General features: G+C 41.1%; 2 protein-coding genes across 2 annotated transcripts; both read left to right on the top strand.

The window, feature by feature from the left end:
* The first annotated feature begins 1563 nt into the window (after positions 1–1563).
* Positions 1564–11260, top strand: cdc16 (cell division cycle 16 homolog). The gene is made up of 18 exons (XM_083776528.1): positions 1564–1727; positions 1945–1999; positions 2714–2811; positions 3164–3202; positions 3360–3500; positions 3898–4057; positions 4208–4302; positions 5181–5314; positions 5596–5675; positions 5841–5890; positions 5970–6043; positions 6173–6298; positions 6970–7122; positions 7944–8007; positions 8134–8195; positions 8895–9030; positions 9281–9371; positions 10348–11260. Exons 1-18 carry the CDS (start codon positions 1680–1682, stop codon positions 10605–10607), a joined length of 1866 nt encoding a protein of 621 aa, XP_083632654.1. The 5' UTR covers positions 1564–1679; the 3' UTR covers positions 10608–11260.
* Positions 11261–13681: 2421 nt separating this feature from the next.
* upf3a (UPF3A regulator of nonsense mediated mRNA decay) lies at positions 13682–19240 on the top strand (the record flags this gene model as incomplete). The annotated part of the gene is made up of 10 exons (XM_083777277.1): positions 13682–13825; positions 14364–14470; positions 15082–15188; positions 15675–15773; positions 15961–16071; positions 16603–16658; positions 16761–16919; positions 17561–17694; positions 17977–18277; positions 19067–19240. 10 exons carry the CDS (start codon positions 13682–13684, stop codon positions 19238–19240), a joined length of 1392 nt encoding a protein of 463 aa, XP_083633403.1.
* Between the last annotated feature and the right edge of the window lie 2734 nt (positions 19241–21974).

Below are 21974 nucleotides of genomic sequence, written 5' to 3'. Positions count from 1 at the left end.
TAGGCCTAACTCCCCTGAAACGCATACAATGAAGGACGGAACCACTGAATACAAGGACACAAGTGAGGAGGATTGAGAATGTGTGTACTTGAAGGAGCCGTGAGGCTTGAAATGTCATGTCCACTATGGTTTAAGGAACCTTAATAAATCATTTTTTAAGCTTTGGAGCTTAATCCAGTGTGTGGACCTTAATTACCTTAACCTCGGCCCGGCACCTGGCGTTTAGTGAGTGGATGTGCGTGCTCCATTGTATTTTTTCTTTTCACAAAGAAATGTTTGTTTGTGGGCAGTAGAGGGCCTATAGTTTATGTGGGTACTGTACACTGAAAAATCAAGTGTTATTCCATTTAACTCAGATAATGTACAAATGTGGTTATAGTACCAATGGAAACAAGCAGAAATTAAGGCTTTCTTGGATTCAACCTTTTAGCAGAGCTATTGTACTTTCCAGTCCTTGTCCATGCAAACTGTCCATGCAAAAAATATATTATACCAATACATGTTCCATACAATAATTGAAAAGGTATTTTTTGCTTTCAGTATAAAGCTTGTCGACAACATGTGATTTGTGGTATATTTAGATATTTGTGCATCTGTTATGTATGCTTTGGTCATTTACTGGCTTTGGTGTGTTATAGCCTAATACTAAATGGTTTTACTGTGTGTTAAGCATTACACTACAGGGGCAGGCCTGCATAATAGTGGACATTTCTGGTTTTGGTTGGCTCTAGCCCTGGAACATGACTGCCATGATGATTATCATGACAGTCATGCAGTAACTTTGCCCTGTTTTTTGTGCTCGCTGCATTTACAAGATTTCCGTATATATAAACATTCAGATTTCAAATATAAAGTACTCACAAAGTGTCCCACGGGTGTTAGTTAGTAGCAGCGCCAGCGATTAGAATTGCTGCGTCCCGCGTTGTTTAATAAAAAGCATTTTTGTCCGAGCTCCCCGGCTACTTTTTTCAAACGGGGTTCGTTTGGGAAATCCACAGTTCCACACCGGGAGCGCACTCGCCTATTAGTCTGCATTGGCAGGGCGGTCAGCCTACCTATATCGAACACACCGAGTGCCACCCTCCTCCCGACCGATAGGGCCGCGTAGTTGAAAGCCAATGGCAAAATAACACCTCGGATAAAAATGCTTTTTATTAAACAACGCGGGATGCAGAAATTTTAATCGCTGGCGCTGCTACTAACTAACACCCGTGGGACACTTTGTGAGTACTTTATATTTGAAATGCGAATGTTTATATATTTTAATTATTTGTAAATGTAGCGTTCGCAAAAACCAGGGTGAAGTTACGTCATGACTCTCGTATGAATACGAGAGTCATGTTCCAGGGCTAGGTTGGCTCCTGAATAACATTTATTCGGTTGTTTTCTTATGTTTCATAAATTGTGATTTTTCTTTTTTATTATACTGCTATTAATATTAGTAAACAATAGTGTTACGTAACATATCCCGCTTTTGAACGAAACACGGAGTGAGAGCGGAACTTTTCAACTCAGTTACAGTTTCCATACGACAGAATTCAGCAGCAGAACAGTCACTGCACAGAGAAGCCGCGGGTTTGATTTAACGCTGCTAACTGGTTAGCCCAGACTACTTTTCTTCCTTAGTTTAATAATGGCACACTTTTAATATTCAAAGGGACAACTGTATTAAAATCACAATGAATCTCGATAGACTTCGAAAGCGAGTACGGCACTACATTGATCAAGTAAGCAAGACGAGATTTCCTTCTGAGTTTCTGTAGCTAACATTAGCCAGCTAGCAAATAAGCATTATAATATTACGAACGAACGTTCAAACATTTAGTTAGTTTTCTAAGCTATGTTAACTCACTCTGCAGCTAACCAGATCCACACCCAGAGAATTATGACACGTCTCCATTACATGGCATTGAAATATCTCCATGTATGCCTCTGTGCTTTCAGCAACAGTATCAAAGTGCTCTGTTCTGGGCCGACAAGATAGCATCTCTTTCCCACGGTGAGTGATTGATGAACAGTTGTGTTTGGGACTAACGTAGCTTGGTAACATTTTAAGCTATACCGTTGTTATTATGATATATAGCCTACTTACCAGCGAACGGACACCCAGGGCGGTGGTGCTTTGAAGCTGTCCTCAGTGGATAAACGTCACTTCTGTTTGGCGCTGTAACAGGTCCTCTATTTTCATATCCATTTAAAAGTTCTCGCAGAAAACGTCTTTAGGAAAATATCTCAACTTTTCCATGAACAACAGACGAGACTCTCTCAGGGCGAGGGGCCCTGAGTGAGTGTAGGACTGAACATATCAAAAGTTTCAAAACTTACTTTGGGAAGGCTAAGCACACAATTGGCAGCTGGTGTGATTAATTACGCTGCAGGCTGCACCATTGCAGCAACGCACCTGTCACTTGTGTCCCAAACATCAACTGTTAACAAAGGAAGTTTTCATATGTTCAGTCCAGCACTGATCATTTCAGGTCCTCGTCGCTGACAGAGAATGTCATTTAATTATTAATGATTGGATGAGTACACATGCTAAGCCGGCCACATATATGCCGTGTGCAGATGGGACCGATCTATGTCTTTTTTGGAATACATAAAATGTATGTAAGATGGTAAGATCACACATCCTAGGGCTAGAGAGCGGATGCATCACAGGCCAGTCAATGTCTATTTAAAAAAAAAAAAATCTGCTCTCCGGTTTTGTATACAGAGGATCCCCAGGACATTTATTGGCTAGCCCAGTGCCTTTACCTGACATCTCAGTACCACAGAGCCTCCCATGCACTCCGCTCACGGAAACTAGACAAGGTAAGTTCTAGAGAAGTATGCACTATAGGTGGCCATAGCCAAGCTTGGACGCAGCACAGCAGCCCAACATACAAAGCCTAGAGTTAAGAGTTGAAGCCGTTAAGTATCAGAAAGAAGAAGTTTTGTGCTCTGCGAGTACAAAACCATTGACGGTTACATTATTATTGCGTCATCAATATCGGTGCAAATAACCCGAATTATATAGGTCCGATGTGGCATTTTTATGGTACCGATTATATCGTGCATCTCTAGTTGCGAGTGCTCTTGTACTGTCTAAATCTGACACTGTGTTCTGAATGCAATCTTTCAAGTTGTTCAAGTCCTAGTTAACACTCTGTCCCTTCCCACACAGCTGTATGGATCTTGTCAATATCTTGCTGCTAGGTGTCACGTGAGTTTTTGGCCTCTTTACTGTTAGAATTTAACTAACTTCTTGCAAATATTTCAAGTTGAGTTTATATAGCCTGTTTTTTTTTTCTGCTGCAGAATTAAGGTAACTTCTAATGGAACGTTGTTGGAGATGTTAAGTGAATTCATATTTTCTTTAGTATGCTGCCAAAGAGTTCCAGCAGGCCTTGGACATTCTGGACATGGAGGAGTCGGCCAGTAAGAAGCTCCTGGACAGGAGTGGGAAGGAGGACAATGGGTTACCAGAATCTGCCAAGGATTGGGAGATGTCTGCTGCCTCTGTAAGTCCCAGCAACTTTTGAAGCACAAACATGCTCCTCTTGGTAGATAACATAGGTTAAACAATGGTGAATAGTGCATTCAGTGCCTTTCCAAGGCACTTTACATACTGTAGAATAGATTGTGCCTTACACACACACACACATATTCAGACACCGATGGCAGGGGAAACCATGAAGGCACCAACGTGCTCATTGGGAGCAATTAGAGGTTCAGGGCTGTATTTTGCGTGTCTTAAGTACCAGGTCTTATTACCTAACTTGAGTAAACTTTAGTTTACTCAAGTTAGGTAATAAGACCTGGCCGACCTGTAGGGCGCTGCTAGATGAATATGTTTTTTCTTTTTTTTACAAATAGACCTGCACCCCTCACACTCACCTGCTCGCTGTCTTCTTTCAGATCAACAGTTCCATCTGCCTACTGCGGGGGAAGATCTATGATGCGATGGACAACCGGCCCCTGGCCACCTCTAGCTACAAAGAGGCCTTGAAATTTGACGTGTACTGCTTTGAAGCCTTTGACCTTTTAACGTCCCACCACATGTTGACTGCGCTGGAAGGTGAGGCTGAGGCTCGGCCACGAGGTGTAGGGGTTATTTTAATTTACCCAACCTGTATTGAATAACTCCTCTCCTCTAGGTGCCAGTAAACCTTCTGGTCTTCTTTGTTTTTCTATTTAAAAAAAAGTCTCTTGTTTTATGACCCGCTAGAAAAAGACTTCCTGGATTCGCTTCCTCTGAGTCAACAGTGTACTGAGGAAGAGGAGGAGTTGCTGCATTTCCTCTTTGAGAATAAGTTAAAGAAGGTACAGTCTGATGACTTGCATATCATCTCTGACAAATCTTTTTTAATAGTCACACACACGCACACATTATATACAGTACTGTATTCGTCGCTGTCTGGAAGAAACCACCTAACTCAAAAAACTTCTTATAAATCAATGCTATTGAACACTTATGGCTGTGGGTTGGTTAAAAAAAAATATTGAACAAAAGAAACTCCTCAAACTGTCTGCTAAAGCAGCTAACTCCACCACCTCTCGGGGCCCCCAGAGTCCTTGAGCAAGACTCTGAGTCTGAACCCCTAATTGCTCCCGATGTGCAGGTTGGTACCTTGCACGGTTTCCTCCGGCATCAGTGTGTGAATGGGTGAATGTGCATCACACAATCTCTGTAAAGCGCCTTGGATAAAGGCGCTATATAAATCCGCCATTTACTTCTCCCCCTCTCATGAATTAATTGACAATATATAAAGTCACAATACCAACTTTGATGAGGCAGTATGGCATTGTTTTAAAAATATATATTTTTCTTAATTTTCTAAAAATATATATGTTTAATTTCCCGAATCATTTACATTTTGGCAGAGATATAGTGATTTCGTCAGCAATGACATTATTCCCTAACTTGGTCAACTTCCAAATATCCAGCCACGTGTTTCATAATTTGGCTGACAAGAGGGCCAGTAACGATGGCAACATGTGCGCTCAAATGTTGCAGATCCTCGACATTAATTTATCTTAAGTTAGCATTAATTGAAATGGTAATGTGATTGTGGCCTCTTTTTGTTCCAGTGCCTCTTCATCTGTCTTCTCTCTGCCTAGTGCATTCCCTTGTCTCATCTCTCCTTTGTCTCATGCTCATTTTCATCCTCCACTTGTCCATCTCTCTTTGTCGTTTGCAGTATAACAAGCCTAGTGATTTGGTGGTGCCAGAGATGGTCAATGGACTCCAGGACAACTTGGATGTAGTGGTCTCTCTCGCTGAGAGGCATTATTACAACTGTGACTTCAAGATGTGCTACAAACTCACGTCTATGTAGGTGTTTGATTTTCATTTTCTTTTGTATTACTCACCAGCAGCATGGGTACATTACTGGAAAATAAAAGAAAGGAAATGTAGTAGATGCCTAATATACAGTAACCGAACAGGAACATTCTCAACATTGTATACTATGTAATTTTTAAGACTTTTAGTTCCATTTTTGTAATCTGATTAAAATCTGAAATACATTTACAACTGAGTGCCAGGCACTGGAGGCCTACAATGCAATATAATCCCAATTATTTTTGTTTGTTTGTTTGTTTCCTTCCTTTCAGGGTGATGGTGAAAGACCCATTCCATGCCAACTGTTTACCCGTACACATAGGAACATTAGTGGAGCTCAGCAAAGCAAATGGTAAAATAAGCAGGCCTAGAAGAATTATTGTGTCAGGGATATGATTGATTACTTTATTCTATTCGCTAACTTGTCGAAACTACTGTCACTACAGTATCTATTTTAACAAGGTCAAAAATCGTCCATTTTCTGTTGGTTACTATTGTTTTTGCAATTCATTTGCAGAGCTGTTTTTCCTTTCACACAAGCTTGTGGACTTGTATCCCAACAACCCTGTAAGTTGCCCCTCCATATCTATTTTCTGTGTTTACACCTCATCTCACTGTTTGGTAACTGACTAAAATCATTACCTAGGTGTCCTGGTTTGCTGTCGGATGCTACTATCTGATGGTCGGCCATAAAAACGAACATGCACGGAGATACCTTAGGTAGGTACAGTATAAGTATTCACACTCGACAAAGGAAACGATTTGTGTTTCAGATCTACTGCCTTACACGTTATATATATATATATATATATATGGTGTCGGTACTATTTTGTTGTATGTCTACTGCAGTAAAGCAACCACTCTGGAGAGGACATACGGGCCAGCGTGGATTGCATATGGTCATTCATTTGCAGTAGAGAGTGAACATGACCAAGCCATGGCTGCGTACTTCACTGCTGCACAGCTGATGAAAGGGTGGGTTCGTTTATGCCTTCATTTGACATCAAATATATAACTACTGTACATGGTGAGCTGAGCCATGCAGTTGTAAGATATAGCAGCATCAGGTCTCATGCTGAAGCTCTAAAAAGTAGTGTAACTTCAAGAGGAAGTGAGGAGAGTAGTCTTCCAGAAGTAAAGTAGAATAGTAACAAATGTTTGTGTAACACAGTGCTTCTTCTCAATGACCGCAGATTACACTTTCTACAGTCGCATTTCTTTGTCAGAATAGAAAATGTGCAGATGTTTTAAGCTGCTCTTATTGCCCCTCGTCAAGGCGATGCAAATATGTTTAAATTAACAGTGGTTTTACAATATAAACTGGGGTACCAGAGATAGAAATGCCTTTAATTCAGGGATCCATAGCCATACACACACATTAGTGTGTGAAACTGTGGGTCCATGAAATTAATATCCTTCGGAATCACTGCTAGATCCTCCCTTATCGGGGTCACTGGCATATGTTTTCAAACGGGGGGTCCGTGGCCTAATAAATGTTGATTTGGGGGTCCTTGACTCGAAAAAGTTTGGGAACCACTGGCTTATTGTATTATAAACAATAAATTAATACTATTGGGAATTGAATCAACTACCCATGCTGACAGTTTTATCCATCTTTGATGTCACCCATCCTCCCTCTTGTGCAGGTGTCACTTACCCATGTTATACATTGGTCTAGAGTACGGTCTGACTAACAACTCCAAGCTGGCAGAACGCTTCTTCAGCCAGGCACTTAGTATCGCACCTGAGGACCCCTTTGTCATGCATGAGGTGGCTGTCGTTGCCTTTCAGAATGGAGAGTGAGTTACACACACACACACACGCACACTGGTCAAGCAAGGCACAATGCACTAGCTACTAGCTGATTGATTGATTGAAATATTTATTAACAGTTTGCAGAATTACAGTACATTTCAAGCACAAACTCAATACAAAGACTGTTAACTGTGAGTGGACGACCCAATTAAGCATTACACTTGTTTACAAGAGGGTCCACCATGTTAAATTCATCAAAACATTAAGAGACGTACAAATAGACACTTCTATATAGTTAAAGAAAAGAACTAGCTAGTAGCTACTCTAGCTGCTAGAGTATTCTGCAGTAGGCCTAGGCCACGTGGTTAAGTAAGAATGATTCTTTCCTGGACTAGAACATTGAATATTGGGCCTGTTTTTTGTTTTGGGGTGAAAGAATAAGATGCCTTCTTTTATTTAGGAGCTCTTACCATTGTCAGTTCCAAATCAAATAATTGCAGAAAATTGGAGCATTTTTCAGGGCTAGAAAATTTGAAAATTATTTTAATTCCTACTGTCAATCAGATTATACTAAGATCCCGGCAAAATACAAATGACAATCAGAAAATTTGAGCATTTTCCAGATTTCTTTTGTGGGCAAGATAATTAGGAAATTAACCAATATTTGATGTTTGTTGTCTGATCAGAGAACAGAGAAAACGTCAGTGTTTTGTAAAAGTAAATTTCTACTGTCAATCAGATTATGTGCTGTGAATAGTGCATGTTATACGTGAAATGGGAAAATTGACTGGTCAAGTAGGTGTTTATGTTCAATGCCTTGTCCTGAAAGGCTCTCATGTCCAAGTTTTCTACAACTCTCTTTCAGCTGGAAGACGGCTGAGAAGTTGTTCCTTGACGCAATGGAAAAGATAAAAGCCATAGGGAATGAAGTAGGTACTTTATTCAATGTTACATGAAAAACATTCATTAATAATAAAGGGTGTCCTGTCCTCAGAAAATAGCCATGTCTCTAGAAGGTGAGCTTCATTCATTGGAGTCTTATTCTGTTTTCACAGGTTACTGTAGACAAATGGGAACCTCTGCTGAACAACCTGGGCCATGTTTGTCGGAAACTCAAGTAAGGTTTGAGCCCATTATGTTCTATACTTGGCTCCTAGATACGAAATGGTGTAGTTTGGGTTTAATAATAGCGTGATAGCTCGCACACACTTCTCTGCCTTTGTTCTAAATTATGTTGTTGGTCCCTCTTCTGAATTTCTATAGGCCCTGAGGTCATGTTAGCGTTCAGCCAGGGTTTCTTGATGTAGTACAGCTAGACGGGAGGCTAAAATTATCCTGATTGAATGCTTAGGGAAGACGGCCCCAGTGCACTCTCGTCTATTTCATTACCTTTTCTCGCAGACTCTATATTCAGAGATTTACACACTCGTTTCTGCTACAGTCAGTCATTCCACATAAGTAGGGCCCTCATTGAGAATTCAATGCAAAGATCCTTTAATGAATTATGCAAAGCCACTCGGAAAATATAAGAGCGGCTCGCTGAAAGTGTGCAGTACAAGTGGCTGTTTTGAAAGGTTTGTGTGAATTTGAATGGTAATCTGAAAATACCCTAATGAATGAATGCCTCATCTTCATTGGTCGTAATGAAGGCATTGTGTGTTTTTGTTTTTCAGCTCGAGTCACTCATTCAATTATTATTTTACCATTCACAGTCCATGTATTGCGTTTACTCATTTGCTACTTTCTATATAGATTTTAATCATTTTGGTCTCATATTTCAAGGAAACGGTCTGACTGAGTGTTTGTCCCTATACAGGAAGTACGACCAGGCTCTGGAGTACCATCGTCAGGCCCTGGTGCTAATCCCCCAGCATGCTTCCACATATGCTGCCATAGGATACGTGCACAGCCTTATGTGCGATTTTGAGAGCGCCATTGACTACTTTCATACGGTATATATATAATGTAGTTCCTTAAATTCTCAGTCCCGCTGTCTCCCCATCCCCCAAGGCCTTTAGAACTGGTAGATGGTAGAAAACATATTTTTTACATAATTGCATGCCATTACCTGGCTTTTGGATAAATCAGATCTTCTTTGCTTTTGCAAGGTCGAATAAACACTGTGCAATTCATGCACATTTTCCTCTTTAAAACCAATCTATTCAAGATTTCAGATTTATTTGGTTCACTTCTTTCCGACAGGCTCTTGGACTGAAAAGGGACGACACATTTTCTGTGACAATGCTTGGCCACTGTATTGAGATGTACATTGGCGACACAGACGCCTATATAGGTAAGGCAACGAACGGTAAAAACAAAAATGTGGATCCATGGAAGCTAATTATAATTATATATATATATATATATCAGATCAAACATTTATTTTGAGAATTAATTAATTTATTACACACTCATCTTCATTTAGGCAAAATGTCAGCAATAATGGCTGAGAAGTGGAGCCATTATGTGTAGTGCTCTACTGACCATAATAGAAACATTAAAAGTACAAAAATAAAACATATTATATTGTTTGCATGTCTTAGCAGTGACATCTCTGAATGCAAGAAAGGTTGCAAAAGGACATGAACGGCGGTAGTTCAGAGATATGAACATTCAAATAAATACATTTTTAAAATGGCATGAAGAGGGAGGTCAAAAAGTGAATTGCATTACCAATGCTCTAATTGACCCACCATGCACTATTGTTGGTACACCTACGCCTACATTTACAAATCCTCAGACAAATGAACATGGTAAAGACAGATAGCTGCACTACTGGACAGGAAGCATTGGTCCTGTATATGTGGCTATACACAGTCACACTTACAGTATATATTACTGTTTCCATTAGGAACGATCTGGTCATGTATAATTATGGAGAGCTGGCTTAGCCGTTTCAATTTCCGAAAGATTTGCCCAGCTGGGAAAACATCTGTCAAACTTGGCTGTCTTGGACAGAATAGGCTACGGGAAATTGAAGATGAACAAACAATGTCACTGAACTTTTGTTTGACTGGAACATAAATAGACTACCGTACACTGTCTGTAAGGACAGCAAGAAAATATCACATGATGTAACTTTCCTTACCAGTACGCACCTTCTCATGTCATGTTGCCTTTTTTGTGTACAATGTCTTAGTTGCTCAGCATAAATTCTATGCATACAGTACCCACCCTTCATAATTATGTTTCCACCCCCCCCGTCCCCCCTGAAAGAATTGCCTTTAAGAAGTTATCACTCTAATAACCTTGTACCTTACTCCTCCAAGGTACTGACATCAAGGACAAGGTGCGAGGGAACCTGAGTGGACCGGCACTCATCAAAATGCTGAACACGTCGTCTGAGCCTGCCGACGCGCGGGCGACGCCGAGCCTATTGGACGACAGCAATATGTCCCTGGAGACCCCACTGTTGACTCAGGACAAGACGCCGTCGGAGCCGTCCCTGCGGCGCTCGCTCACTCTGGAGTGCGACATGTATGAAAGTGACATGATGCTAGAGACCTCCATGTCGGACACCAGCACGTGAATGTCAGACTCTTTTGGAGGCAGAACTGTCGTCGTGACAGGTTGCGATAGAGAGAGCATGCATGCACGCATGCACGTCCCGAAACCCCCACAGGACCATTTCAAAACCAAACCCTTGACATTTATCCTCCACCAGAGGCCACTTGTCGAGTTCCCCCCCCTTGTGCATCCTATATTATTGTGTCGCTGTTAAGTGACATGATGTAGAACGTGCCATTGTGAAGTTAACTAACACTTTTAAAAGTTTGGTGAATGTGTAAACAGTGTCTGCTTTACATTAGATTACTCTAGATTGCTCTAGAAATGCACTTTAAAGGGGGGTGCCGACATGGTCTCGGTTATCAGGTTGAGGGCTTGGTTTAGTGTTGGACCTGGGGATTAAGGTTTAGGGACAGCGGGAAGATGTGATCCTCTGATGCTTGACTGAAAGGACAAAATGTGGCAGCACTCCTCAAGTCATCGATCATTGACAGACTGTAGTCACCTATTTCTGCCCATGGCAGGACCCTCTTGTGTTGCTTACCTGTGGATTTATACTTTGATTAAACCTAACTGGCTGAATGCAAGCCGTTCCAGTGAAGAGAAAAACAAGAATGGTAATTCCTACAATAAACCATAGAATTTTCTTTTTAGACTGTGCTCTTTGTGTTTTGTGTTCGGGAATGGTACATTCTGGCAACAGTGCCTTCTTATTGACGTGTGATTATGTATCCCACCAGCGTTCTAGGGAGCCCCCTCTGTGATTGGCCGCTTAGCACTGTGATTGACAGTTCTCGTTATTGAAACTATGCCTCAACCTAAACCTAACCTCAGTAAAACTAACTCAATCAGACACATGGTAAGTCTAACCCAGAACGTTGGTGGGATTCATAATCACGCTGACACTCCTCAGGATAAGTGCCAGGGACGTAATCCCGTATCTAATCCAACTATGCACTGAGTGCCAGGGACGTAATCCCGTAAAAAATCTTTTTACATTTTTTTTAAAACGCCCTCTCTTTTTTTTATAATGGGAGAATTGGCACTCCGAGCCTAAACTGGTGACCACCAGGTGGCACTGAAGGAGTTAAATGAGGTGTAAACTCTGTAAATTTGTAGAGAGTGCACCAGTCATGTATACATGCAAGTTCATGGGTCTCTTTCACTGTCTGCCACTAGAGGCCGCTATCCTCCTGGGTCATGGAGCCCTGTGATGAACCACAGGGCAACTTTCTTGTCTCCCAAACGTTGCAAAAAGTGGCCCTTTAAGGCTTTGTTTTCTCAGTATGGGACTTGAAGGAGAATTTATCATCGATCTAGAGACAGATATAGTGTTGAACTCTTTGAAGTAGTGTACCAGACAAAGTGCACATTTGGAACGTTGTAAAAAGCAGTTGACTTTGCTCTTTGTTTTCTCTGAATTTAAAACAAGTGCGTAAGAGTAAGAAAATAAATAAATTTTCTCCAATCACAGACAACATAAAATGTAACTCAATATAAACGTCAGAGTCCTGGTATAGAATCGCCAGGCCAATTTGTTTATTTTTGGAACACAGGTCATATATGACGCCATGCATTCTTGATGACCAGGGTCATCAATAGGGTCATAAATACCATATTATGGTATTTATTTTCAATAGAAAAAATAATTTGGTGACCCATGGGGATAACAGAGTCACCAATGCCTATTTCTGTCTACTCAGTCTGTGTCTCAGCAGGGCTGTGGTGGACAATTCAGAAAATTCCTCCAAGCTGAGCTAAAAAGAAATATAGATTGCTGTGATGCTTAAAGGCTTTACTGGGGCCCTACAATGCCATGCAGTTTGTGTTAGACAGAACACACCCCTTGAAGTGTCAGGGCCCAGCTAAAGGGGAGGGCTGTCAAATGAGATCAGTAAACATTCTGTGTCCTTCCTAGCTGACAGTCATAAAGGCTGGATATTTTCTTAAAGTCAGCCACCCCTTTTCAGCTTTGGTGGGGCCATGTGAGAAGCAGCATCAGGTGAGATGGGCTGTACTCCGTCGAAGTCTGCCGTCACATACACCCATCCCCAGGAGAGGGTGCATCGAGACCTGGACACCTGCTCTACCTTCGTGCCCAGCCTAATGAGTTCTGCGTCAACTCCAGGAAGACCCTCACTCTGCGTGGAGACAAGCAGTGGCAAACAGACTTTCCTCAGTGGTGAGTTCGTTGTTCACAGAGACACGTCACTTTGAACACTTCGAAGTTTGCCATTGCAAATCATTCATGAATTGTGTGGCTTTTTATTTAAAATAATAATATATTTTTTGTAGTTCCTTGCCAAGATGTCTACGGCCGGTCCCTGAGTCAGCCATCAAGCCCTGGCGCATGGAGCACTTTAAGCAGCGCAACTACAACAACAAGCCCGTTCCTCTTGCCCAGCAGGTCCAGTCTCCAAACCAACAGTACGGACGACAGTGACCTTGAAGCTTGTATGACTCCAGGATGCAGCAAGAGGTGACACGTACAGAACTGCACGTCCATCCTGGCCTACTAAATTCAATGAGGCTAATTTCTGTTATCTTTATTAATTTGTCATTTCACTGAATATACACGAGGTTATATGGAGTGGGACTATAGATCGTGATTCGTGACTAAAGATCTGTTGGTGGAAAATGAAATAGGCTTTGTTGTCTATAGGCTATATGTAGGGCCATGCTGAGTTTTTAATGGATGTTTGTTCATGTCAAATTCATTGGCAATTTGGGCTGAATTGTAAATTGTGAATCTTTGCATTATGCAATAACAAGTATGCCGTTTTCCGATTAAAGAACTATCAGAAAAACGTACGTGTGTGTCAATCGTAATTTATTGAAGTTTACCACATTTTAAAATTAAAAGGAAGAAATATAGTGCACATATAATAAATAGGTTTTTATTGACGATCAATACGGTAGTAGAATTAAAACGATGTCCATTCTTAAGTTATAGGTATAGGTAGGCTGTCTTTTAAAAGTTCAATATCAGGGAATATAAAAACTGCCTTGAGCTACCTCTCCACTATCGCGGTATTATGCTGTAAACTCTCGCGAGGGCACATGTGACTCGCTTGCGAGAGAGGGAGATGGAGAGAAATGAGGTCTGAAAAGGACCAAATCTTGACCGGAGGAAGGGAGAAACCCGTCGTTGAAATACAGTTCAGAGACATACCAAGAGAACAGGACGCGAATTCCTGCAATTCCAAACAGAAAGAAGAGAAGAGAGAGGTTTTCACAAAGGTAAAGTAAAGGCTACTACACCGCTCTTGTGATATGGCGCATTGTTTACGTATACGCTCTCTATGGAGGTGGGAGAGTTTCAGCACCGTGGATAGCGACAGGAGGAAATATACGAGGGCGACTGTGTGAACACGACCTCGCCTCGTCCAAATCATCTCTGTATTGATGTGAAGGAGATGTGAATTGAAGTAGGCAGGCTATATGACTTCGTGTTAAATATATGTTGAATAGCACAGCAGAGAGGGAATGCAGAATATAGATTGGCTATACCGTAGGCTACATTTAGCTCGTACAATTGTATTGTAATTAAGAAAATCGATTCCTTGCATTATTTCCTGCACCACATGCCACATCGTATTTTTTTCGACATGGTGTGCAAGGCTATAGTTACTGTAGCCTATGATAGTAGCCTACTATATTATGCTATAGATTACGGGAGAACATTATACTTTATCCATGCAGGGCAGAGATATAGCTAGAATCGGAGGTAGATCCGGTCTTCCTGCAATAATGGTTAAAATGTTCCAAATGCCCGTAGGTGGTGATTCGAAGGCTTCCACCTAACCTGTCAAAGGACCAACTAGAGGAGCAACTCAGTCCTCTTCCATCCTATGATTACTTTGAGTTCTTCCCCGCTGACCAAAGGTAAACACTGCATGCAATTATAGTAGAAATATAATGTCTTTGAATCATGGTGTAAAATATTTGGCGTTGAGGCATACAAATATAAAATAAGGAGGGAAACCAAACTGTCCAAAAACATTTCCATTGCTGCCCGAGGAAGAGATGTGTGACTTGAAATGTGCTGGCAAGTCTGCATTATGTTTAAGTTTATTGTATGTTTGTGAGCCTATATAGAAAAAGGATTTTGTATTTGAAGGTACTAGACTGGTACCTGATACAAGTTGGGAATGCATGTCCCACTCGCCCGTTATGCAGTTCCCCTCATGTTGTACCTGCTACTCACTGAACCCCAGTGTGATACCCGTTACCACAGTTATAAATGGGCCTGTCCTACTGAAGAACGATACAAGTCGGGAACGATTTTGAAGTTGGGAGTGCATCCACTGACTTATGCAATAGTTGTTGTACCTGTTGCTCCCGTTCTCGGATTATAGGCTACACAGTGCAGTACCCTGATCGACTAATTACAGAGATACGGAAATCTCTGATGTCGTCAGAAACAGCTGACATTGTGTTGATGATGGACATGTTCATTCTTGTGATGTGAGCCTAACACCCTTCTCTCTCTGCAGTCTATATCCCCACCTGTTCTCCAGAGCATATATCAACTTCAAAAACCCTGAGGATATCCTTCTGTTTAGGGATCGCTTTGATGGCTATGTCTTTATTGACAACAAAGGTAACTATGGTGGAACACATTAAAATAATGCTCTTTAAATTAAAATCACATGGCTCTACACCAGAACCCGGGGGGGGGGGGGGGGGGGGGTCATTTGGTGTCCCAGGGGATGGCATTTGCCACCCGGTGTTCACATTTATATTCAACTTCAGATTTGAGTTTTTAAATATTTTCCCCACCCACCATTTTCTGCAGATTAATCTGATGGTCCTCTAGTCCTATACCATTACAAAAGCATTCTTACATGATTACCCGTTCAGCATGCATGAGTAGTAACTAAATGAGAGAGAGAGAGAGAGAGAGAGAGAGAGAAAGAGAGGAGGTTGCCATGCAGTTAAAGAGCGGCACATCAAATGATGGGAAACAAATACAACGTGTGTATTTTATGGACACAGAGGTGGACACATTAAACCAGTGCCATAGTTACCATCTGATTAGTAGCCTGTCAGGATCTAATGGTCTGCTTCTCCATCAATATTGACACAGGTCAGGAATTTCCCGCGGTGGTAGAATTTGCACCCTTTCAGAAAATCTCCAAAAAGAAGTTGAAAAAGAAAGATGCCAAAACTGGGAGCATCGAGGAAGGTATTAATTATTATGATCTTTTACGCATGTGTGATTGTCTGACTATATGCTTAAGCTAAATGTACGTGTTGCTTGCCGAAAAACCCAATTTGGAGTGTGTTGTAGAAGATCTGTTTGTCGCAAGTGACACGTCATCACGCTGAAGGAGTATAAATGAGGCTTTTCTCTGAAATTCCTTGCTCCTCAGACCCAGAGTATAAGCGGTTCTTGGAGAACTACTCCTGTGATGAGGAGAAATCCATGGCCAACCCTGAGACCCTGCTGGGAGAGATAGAGGCCAGGACAAGGGAACTAATAGGTACGACTGTATGAGTCCATATATAGGGAGCAGCATTTAACCCATTTTGGACTGAGGTCGATTAAAAAAAGGCTTCTAAATCCTAACAAGTTTTCTGAAAACTCTATGTTTCTATGTCAGTGGTGCTCAACCTCAAGGACCCCCAGAATTATCTGTATTTGGCTGCAGACCCCCATATGAAAATATGTTGTTCCAGGGACCCCCCAGAAGCAACGATTTGAGTTAAAACGTTCACTGTGACATATATATTCAAAGATTTGCGCCACATTTTCCCGATTTTTCAAAAATAGCAGATCTACAAGCTCGTAGTGCGGCGCTACGAGCTTGTAGATCTGCTATTTTTCAATAGCTAAAGTATAACGTAATGCTTAAAACACTTCCCGTTCAGAATGGGTTAACAGAATTGTGCTTATTAGTTGCCTTGAGATTTCCAACAATAAAGATCTAACCATGCAGAGCTGCAGCCACGTTCAAAATGTATGATACTTTTTTTTATTTCTTCTCTCCCCATTTTCTCTTGTTTGTCATTAGCCAAAAGAACCACACCTCTGTTGGAGTACATCAAGAATAAGAAACTTGAGAAACAGGCAAGAAAAATGTTTCAAAAATAAATTTCTAAATTAATATATACAGTCATATATATACATATCAAAGTACTTGTGTAATGTCATCAGATCTTTCCCCCGCAGAGGATAAGAGAGGAGAAGAGAGAGGAGAGGAGACGGAGGGAGCTAGAGAAGAAACGGCAACGGGAGGAAGAGAAGAGGAAGCGACGAGAGGAGGAAAGACGCAAACGCAAGGAGGCCGAGAAGCAGAAGAAACTGTCTGACAAAGAGATCAAGATCAAGGTATCTCTCCTTTTAACCAAATAACCTAAATCTACTAACATGTGTCGACTTCATTCTGAAAGTGTAACAATGGACCCATAAAGCCTACTTTATACTTTGTCACACAATAGTGTCACTTGCGGAGAGAAAGAGATTTCCCAAGTGATTTTAAAACTAACAACACGATGTCTGGAAAATCTGTTATTTTAGTATTAACTAGAGTACGGAATTAATTGCAAAATAAATCCCATTCATTTCAATGGTGAAATTCACAGGAGATGGCGGAATAAAGAGTGGAAATAACATAGTAGGCTCACAATTAGGGTCCATCTTTACACACCCCAGAGCAACATTAAAGGCCAATAATACTCCAGTTTTAGGTGATATGGTGTCCACCCCGGTGGTTAGTAAAAACAGAGAGATGTCTTTGGGTGAGCGGTGAGTGTTGGCGTGACGTCATGTTGTAGTTTTCGGTGGTCACCTCATCACCTAAAACGAGCAGGAATATTCCTTAACACGCAGGATTTTTAGTCACCTTATCACCTAAAATGAGTAGGAATACACCTTAACACGCAGGATTTTGCAATGTACCTACATAGCATACATACATACAGTCAATTCATTATCCAGCACATATATCCTGTTTTTTGTCATCCCCTTAGCTCCTGAAGAAGAGTGACAGAGATGATGATGTAGACTCAGACCGACTAAAGGACAAAGGTGACAGTGGGGAGACGGAAAGGGGCAAATGGGAGAAAGCCGGTGGACAAATGAAGTCAAAGGAACCTAAGGACAAGTAAGGATATTGTAGGACATTACATTCAATGGACAATTGTCCAGGACATAGAGGTAGTGGCAATAATCATGTTCACCCTGGGGTCCCTATTTTTGGCATGCCATTGCAGGTGAAATTTGTCAGAAATTTTCAAAAATAGCTAAATTAGAAGAGCTACAAGCTCACAAAGCTTATTGGCAATTCTTGCCCCATGACACCATCGTATTATGAAGTAAAAGAACGATACATAAAGATAAGCGGTTAACCATCTGGTGTCTATGCAATCTCCACTTTGGCCACTAGAGGTCAGCCTGAGAGCGACAAGGAGCAGAGGGAGCAGCATGGCCGCAGACAGAGAGACAAGGATCACCGTGGGAAAGATGAGGAGAGGAAACGCCAACGACACCACTATGAATTTGACAAGTTTATGCGTCGAAAAGACGAGACTAAATGGGGCAAGGGCTACTGCCAGGACAGAGCAAAGAAAGAGGGGCACCACCATGGCTACTCCTATTGCCCTGATAGTGGGGATAAAATGGGCAAGGAGGACAGGGACGACCTGGGTAGCAGGAAAGAGCGCCTCCGAAACAAGGTGAGCGAGAAGGTGAGCATGAGATGGAAGGTGGGGGTATCTGCTATTGTTGAGTCGTGTTGTGATTATACACCATGCCTATATATATTATGATATGAACCCCCATCACTTTTCCAGAATTCTGATCATCGCATGAGATCTATATAGATTATCCCTGTCCAGCATCAGTTCAGAAAATAGCATAGCACAACTTGGCCTTTAATAGCTCCTATCAAGAGTTATAAGATATTACAAAGTAGCCCAAAACTATTTGAAAATATGTACTCAAATGTGTGGACCTTTCACTTGAAGTCATAATTTGAAGCCTTTGACAGTAACTATGCCACTATGGCTTGAATTGCCCATTTGCAGACCACGGCCATGATGTTTCCATCAGAGTTTGGAAGCACTCGTTTTCAGTAAAGCAATGTCCTGCTGCCTCTTGCATTATGTGCAAATTCAAAACAGGTGGCAGTTGAGTGATATCTAACGAGCGCTTCCAAACTGCAACACTTGGAAAAAGAATCACCTGCAAGGACACAATGTAGCTCATAACATGTATACAGTTGACTTTTATGAAACAAACACTTTGATAATAGAAAGAGGATAATTTAAGCTTTCCCTACAGCTGCAGTGTTGGTGAGTTTGACGTTGTTTAATACAATTAGATAGGACTTTTCTGTTTGGATGAATGGGCTGCCATTGGAAGTTGCACCTGTCATTACCTTATATGGTAAGATGCATATGGAGAATAGTGGCCAGTGTTGGCAAAGGGTGTTGCTCTTCTCTCTCCCATGTCTCTGTTCTCCTGTCTCTCTACAGGACCGTCCAGCTATGCAGCTCTACCAGCCTGGTGCGCGAAACCGGAAGCGTATGAGCTCAGCGGGAAAAGGTTTCGACTGCGTTCCTGTTGGCCACTCACCGGACCCTGGGGCAGAGCACTGCTATGAGGCCGTCACTATGGCAAGTGGATCAGAAAAGAATAGAGACGAATAGTCTGCAATCTCATGTTGCAAGAGTACATGAACAATTCAGCATTCGGCAGCAGCACATGGTTTTAGGGTCGGAATGGTAATATAAGGCGGGAACAGAATGATGAGCTTAGAATGGCAAAATGTTGAAAATGTTTGTTGTTTTTTTTTTTTTTTTAAGATATTTTTTTGCGGCTTACGCCTTTATTGATTTTTTAAGGGATAGAAAGTAGGCTGACAGGAAACGGGAGAGAGATGGGGGGATGACATGCGGTAAAGGCCGTGTCGGGTCCGGGAGTCGAACCCGCGGCACACCGCGACTGGATCACCAGTCCGGTGCCCAGACCGTTACGCTACGGCCTGGGCCGAAAATGTTTGTTGTTTTGAAGTCAAATAAATGTAATGTAATATGGTACAGAAGCAATGAAATTGCTCATCGGAATACCATCAGAAAAGGAATAAACAATCCTTATTATGATAGCACAACAACCCAGTCTTTGCAGTACGTGTAATGTCGTACATTGAAGCTTCATGCTAATTCTCATGTGAGATATTTGAACTGCTGTCTGCTAGCCAGGGTTCCATATCCTGTAAAATTGTAAATTATTCTTCATGTGAGACTGGACTGGGAGCAATTTGCTTTGTAGGTTGCTGATCTGGTCTGGGTATAGCATGCATACGGTAACGGTGGGTGCGTGTATGTGTTTGTGTTTGCAAATGGAAGGCGGGCTCTAGACCAGATCGCACTGGTTAATTCGGAATGAAAACCAAGCTTTCCACAGGTACTGCGGGAATCCTGGTGACATGAGCTTATGTCTTATGTGAGACAGTCTCGTGCAGTTGCTTTCTTTCTTGATTTTGAACTGTGTACCCATAAGAACCAGCTCAAGGCAGTCCACATTTTGCCTGTGAAACGTGTGACCTCAACCTCCACAAGAGAACTTATTTCTAAGCCTTTGTAGAGAGTAACCTGGATGTTTTTAAAGAGAGTTTATAGATTTTATTATAAAGAACAATATAATGCCAGTAGAATTGTATTTAAAGACAACAGATGTAGAAACTTTAAACATTTAACTAGAAAAAGTCTCATGTGTTTTTGTGTGTGATGAATGCATGTGAATGAGAGAAATCACCCCCACTTTTATATAGATATGACAATTTGTCCATAAGCTTGTTCTGTTGGTGTTGTATAGGCAGCACAGCTGTATGTACAGTATCCCCAATTGGCCAGGGAGGTGACCTAATGTCATATACTATCTCTGAGGAAAACAATATTTATTTTTAAATAAATAGTACTGATTCCAAATCTATTCAATGAGAGATAGAAAAAAATATATGATGCGGTATATCTCAAATGCTCCATCATTGCTATCAGTTGTTCAATGTGTCATGGAAAGGCTGTAATATCAACATAATTAATTAGGTGTAATGCCTAGGTGTTTTGTTTGGGGTCTTTTTCTGCTCATTTGTGAATCGTGTTATTTAATTTATTTAATTTAATTTTTAATGTAAAAATATTAAATTAATCTAATAAAGCTAAGTAATTTAAGAAATTTAAACGTTGTAATTCAGTCTGAATGGTTAGCTAGACCCCGAGCCTTATAGAAGGCCCTGGCTAGTTGTGTTTAAGAAAAAGGGGAAAAAAAGTCTATATGCATTCTACTGTATATGCATTGTATTGCGATCGAACAGATGTGAAATTTCAAAGCCTTAATAAAAATACATTGGAAAAAAAGAAGGCTCTGGCTAGATCGACAGGCCACGTTTGTCTGCTGTATAACTCATATTAATAGTTTGCGTGTGTGACAACATATAAGTCATTTGCACATAAATGTACTAAGGTTTGTAGTTAGCCATGTGCTCGGAAATAAATGTAAAATGTTCTTAACATAATTATGTGAGCACTGCAGGTGATATCCGAAGCTCATAAAAAAATGATCTGCTTTATGGTTTGTTTAGGATAACATCAAGGTGATAATATGTTAGCGACATTACTTATGAAGTAGTAATTAATGTGACAATTGTATTGCATCACAGCACTGGCTGTGTTGTGTCACATGGCCCCCTTTTACACCCTTAGGCAGCACCAAGAAACGGAAGCAACAAACACGAGCTCGTGAACATGTGGTATGTTCACTCAAAATATACACTTTGTCTTTCATAATGGCACACGTGCGCGCGCGTGCGCGTGTGTGAGAGAGACAGAGAGAGAGAGAGGGACAGAGAGAGAGAGAGAGGGTGGGGAGATATTACTCAATCATTGCTCTTCCTCTCCCACTCTTTCTATTCTTTATTCATCATCTCCCTATCCTATGTCCCTGTTAACTAGAATTTAACAGTTAAACAGTGACTTTCATTATGACTGAAATTGAAAGCAAGGTGAGCCCTAACTTCTATGGCAAAGTTTTGGCTTTTGCATTTGTAATTGTCTATGTAAACGTTTATTTGTTTGTTTGTTTGTTTGTTTTCCACAATAAAGATCACTTGTAACCTATATAAAATAACCAATAACGAGTATGAAAAGATGACATGGTAAGAAACATTAGAATAGTGCAAAAGACTGATGGGGATGGCGGGTAAGTAAAGACATCATCAACATAATTAACTACAGTAAATGTATTTTGCATTGAAAGGGGGGCTTTCACATTTAAAGATTTATTTAGAAATGTAGTGTAATTCTCTTCAAAAAGGACTGGAAAACCGCAACCATTGATCTATGTCTATGAATGGACCATTTAAACACTGACCTAGGAAACTCA

This window comes from Protomyctophum parallelum (genome assembly GCF_964188405.1).
Source record: "Protomyctophum parallelum genome assembly, chromosome: 11".
Classification (NCBI taxonomy): Eukaryota; Metazoa; Chordata; class Actinopteri; order Myctophiformes; family Myctophidae; genus Protomyctophum; species Protomyctophum parallelum.
This window is presented reverse-complemented; position numbering and strand designations above follow the sequence as displayed.

Excerpts from the sequence above, each read along its gene's own strand:
- cdc16 (XM_083776528.1), top strand. The coding sequence starts at position 1,680 with ATGAATCTCGATAGACTTCGAAAGCGAGTACGGCACTACATTGATCAA. Across the intron at positions 5,315-5,595 it reads TGCTACAAACTCACGTCTAT|GGTGATGGTGAAAGACCCAT; the intron begins GTAGGTGTTTGA and ends CCTTCCTTTCAG. Across the intron at positions 9,031-9,280 it reads CCATTGACTACTTTCATACG|GCTCTTGGACTGAAAAGGGA; the intron begins GTATATATATAA and ends TCTTTCCGACAG.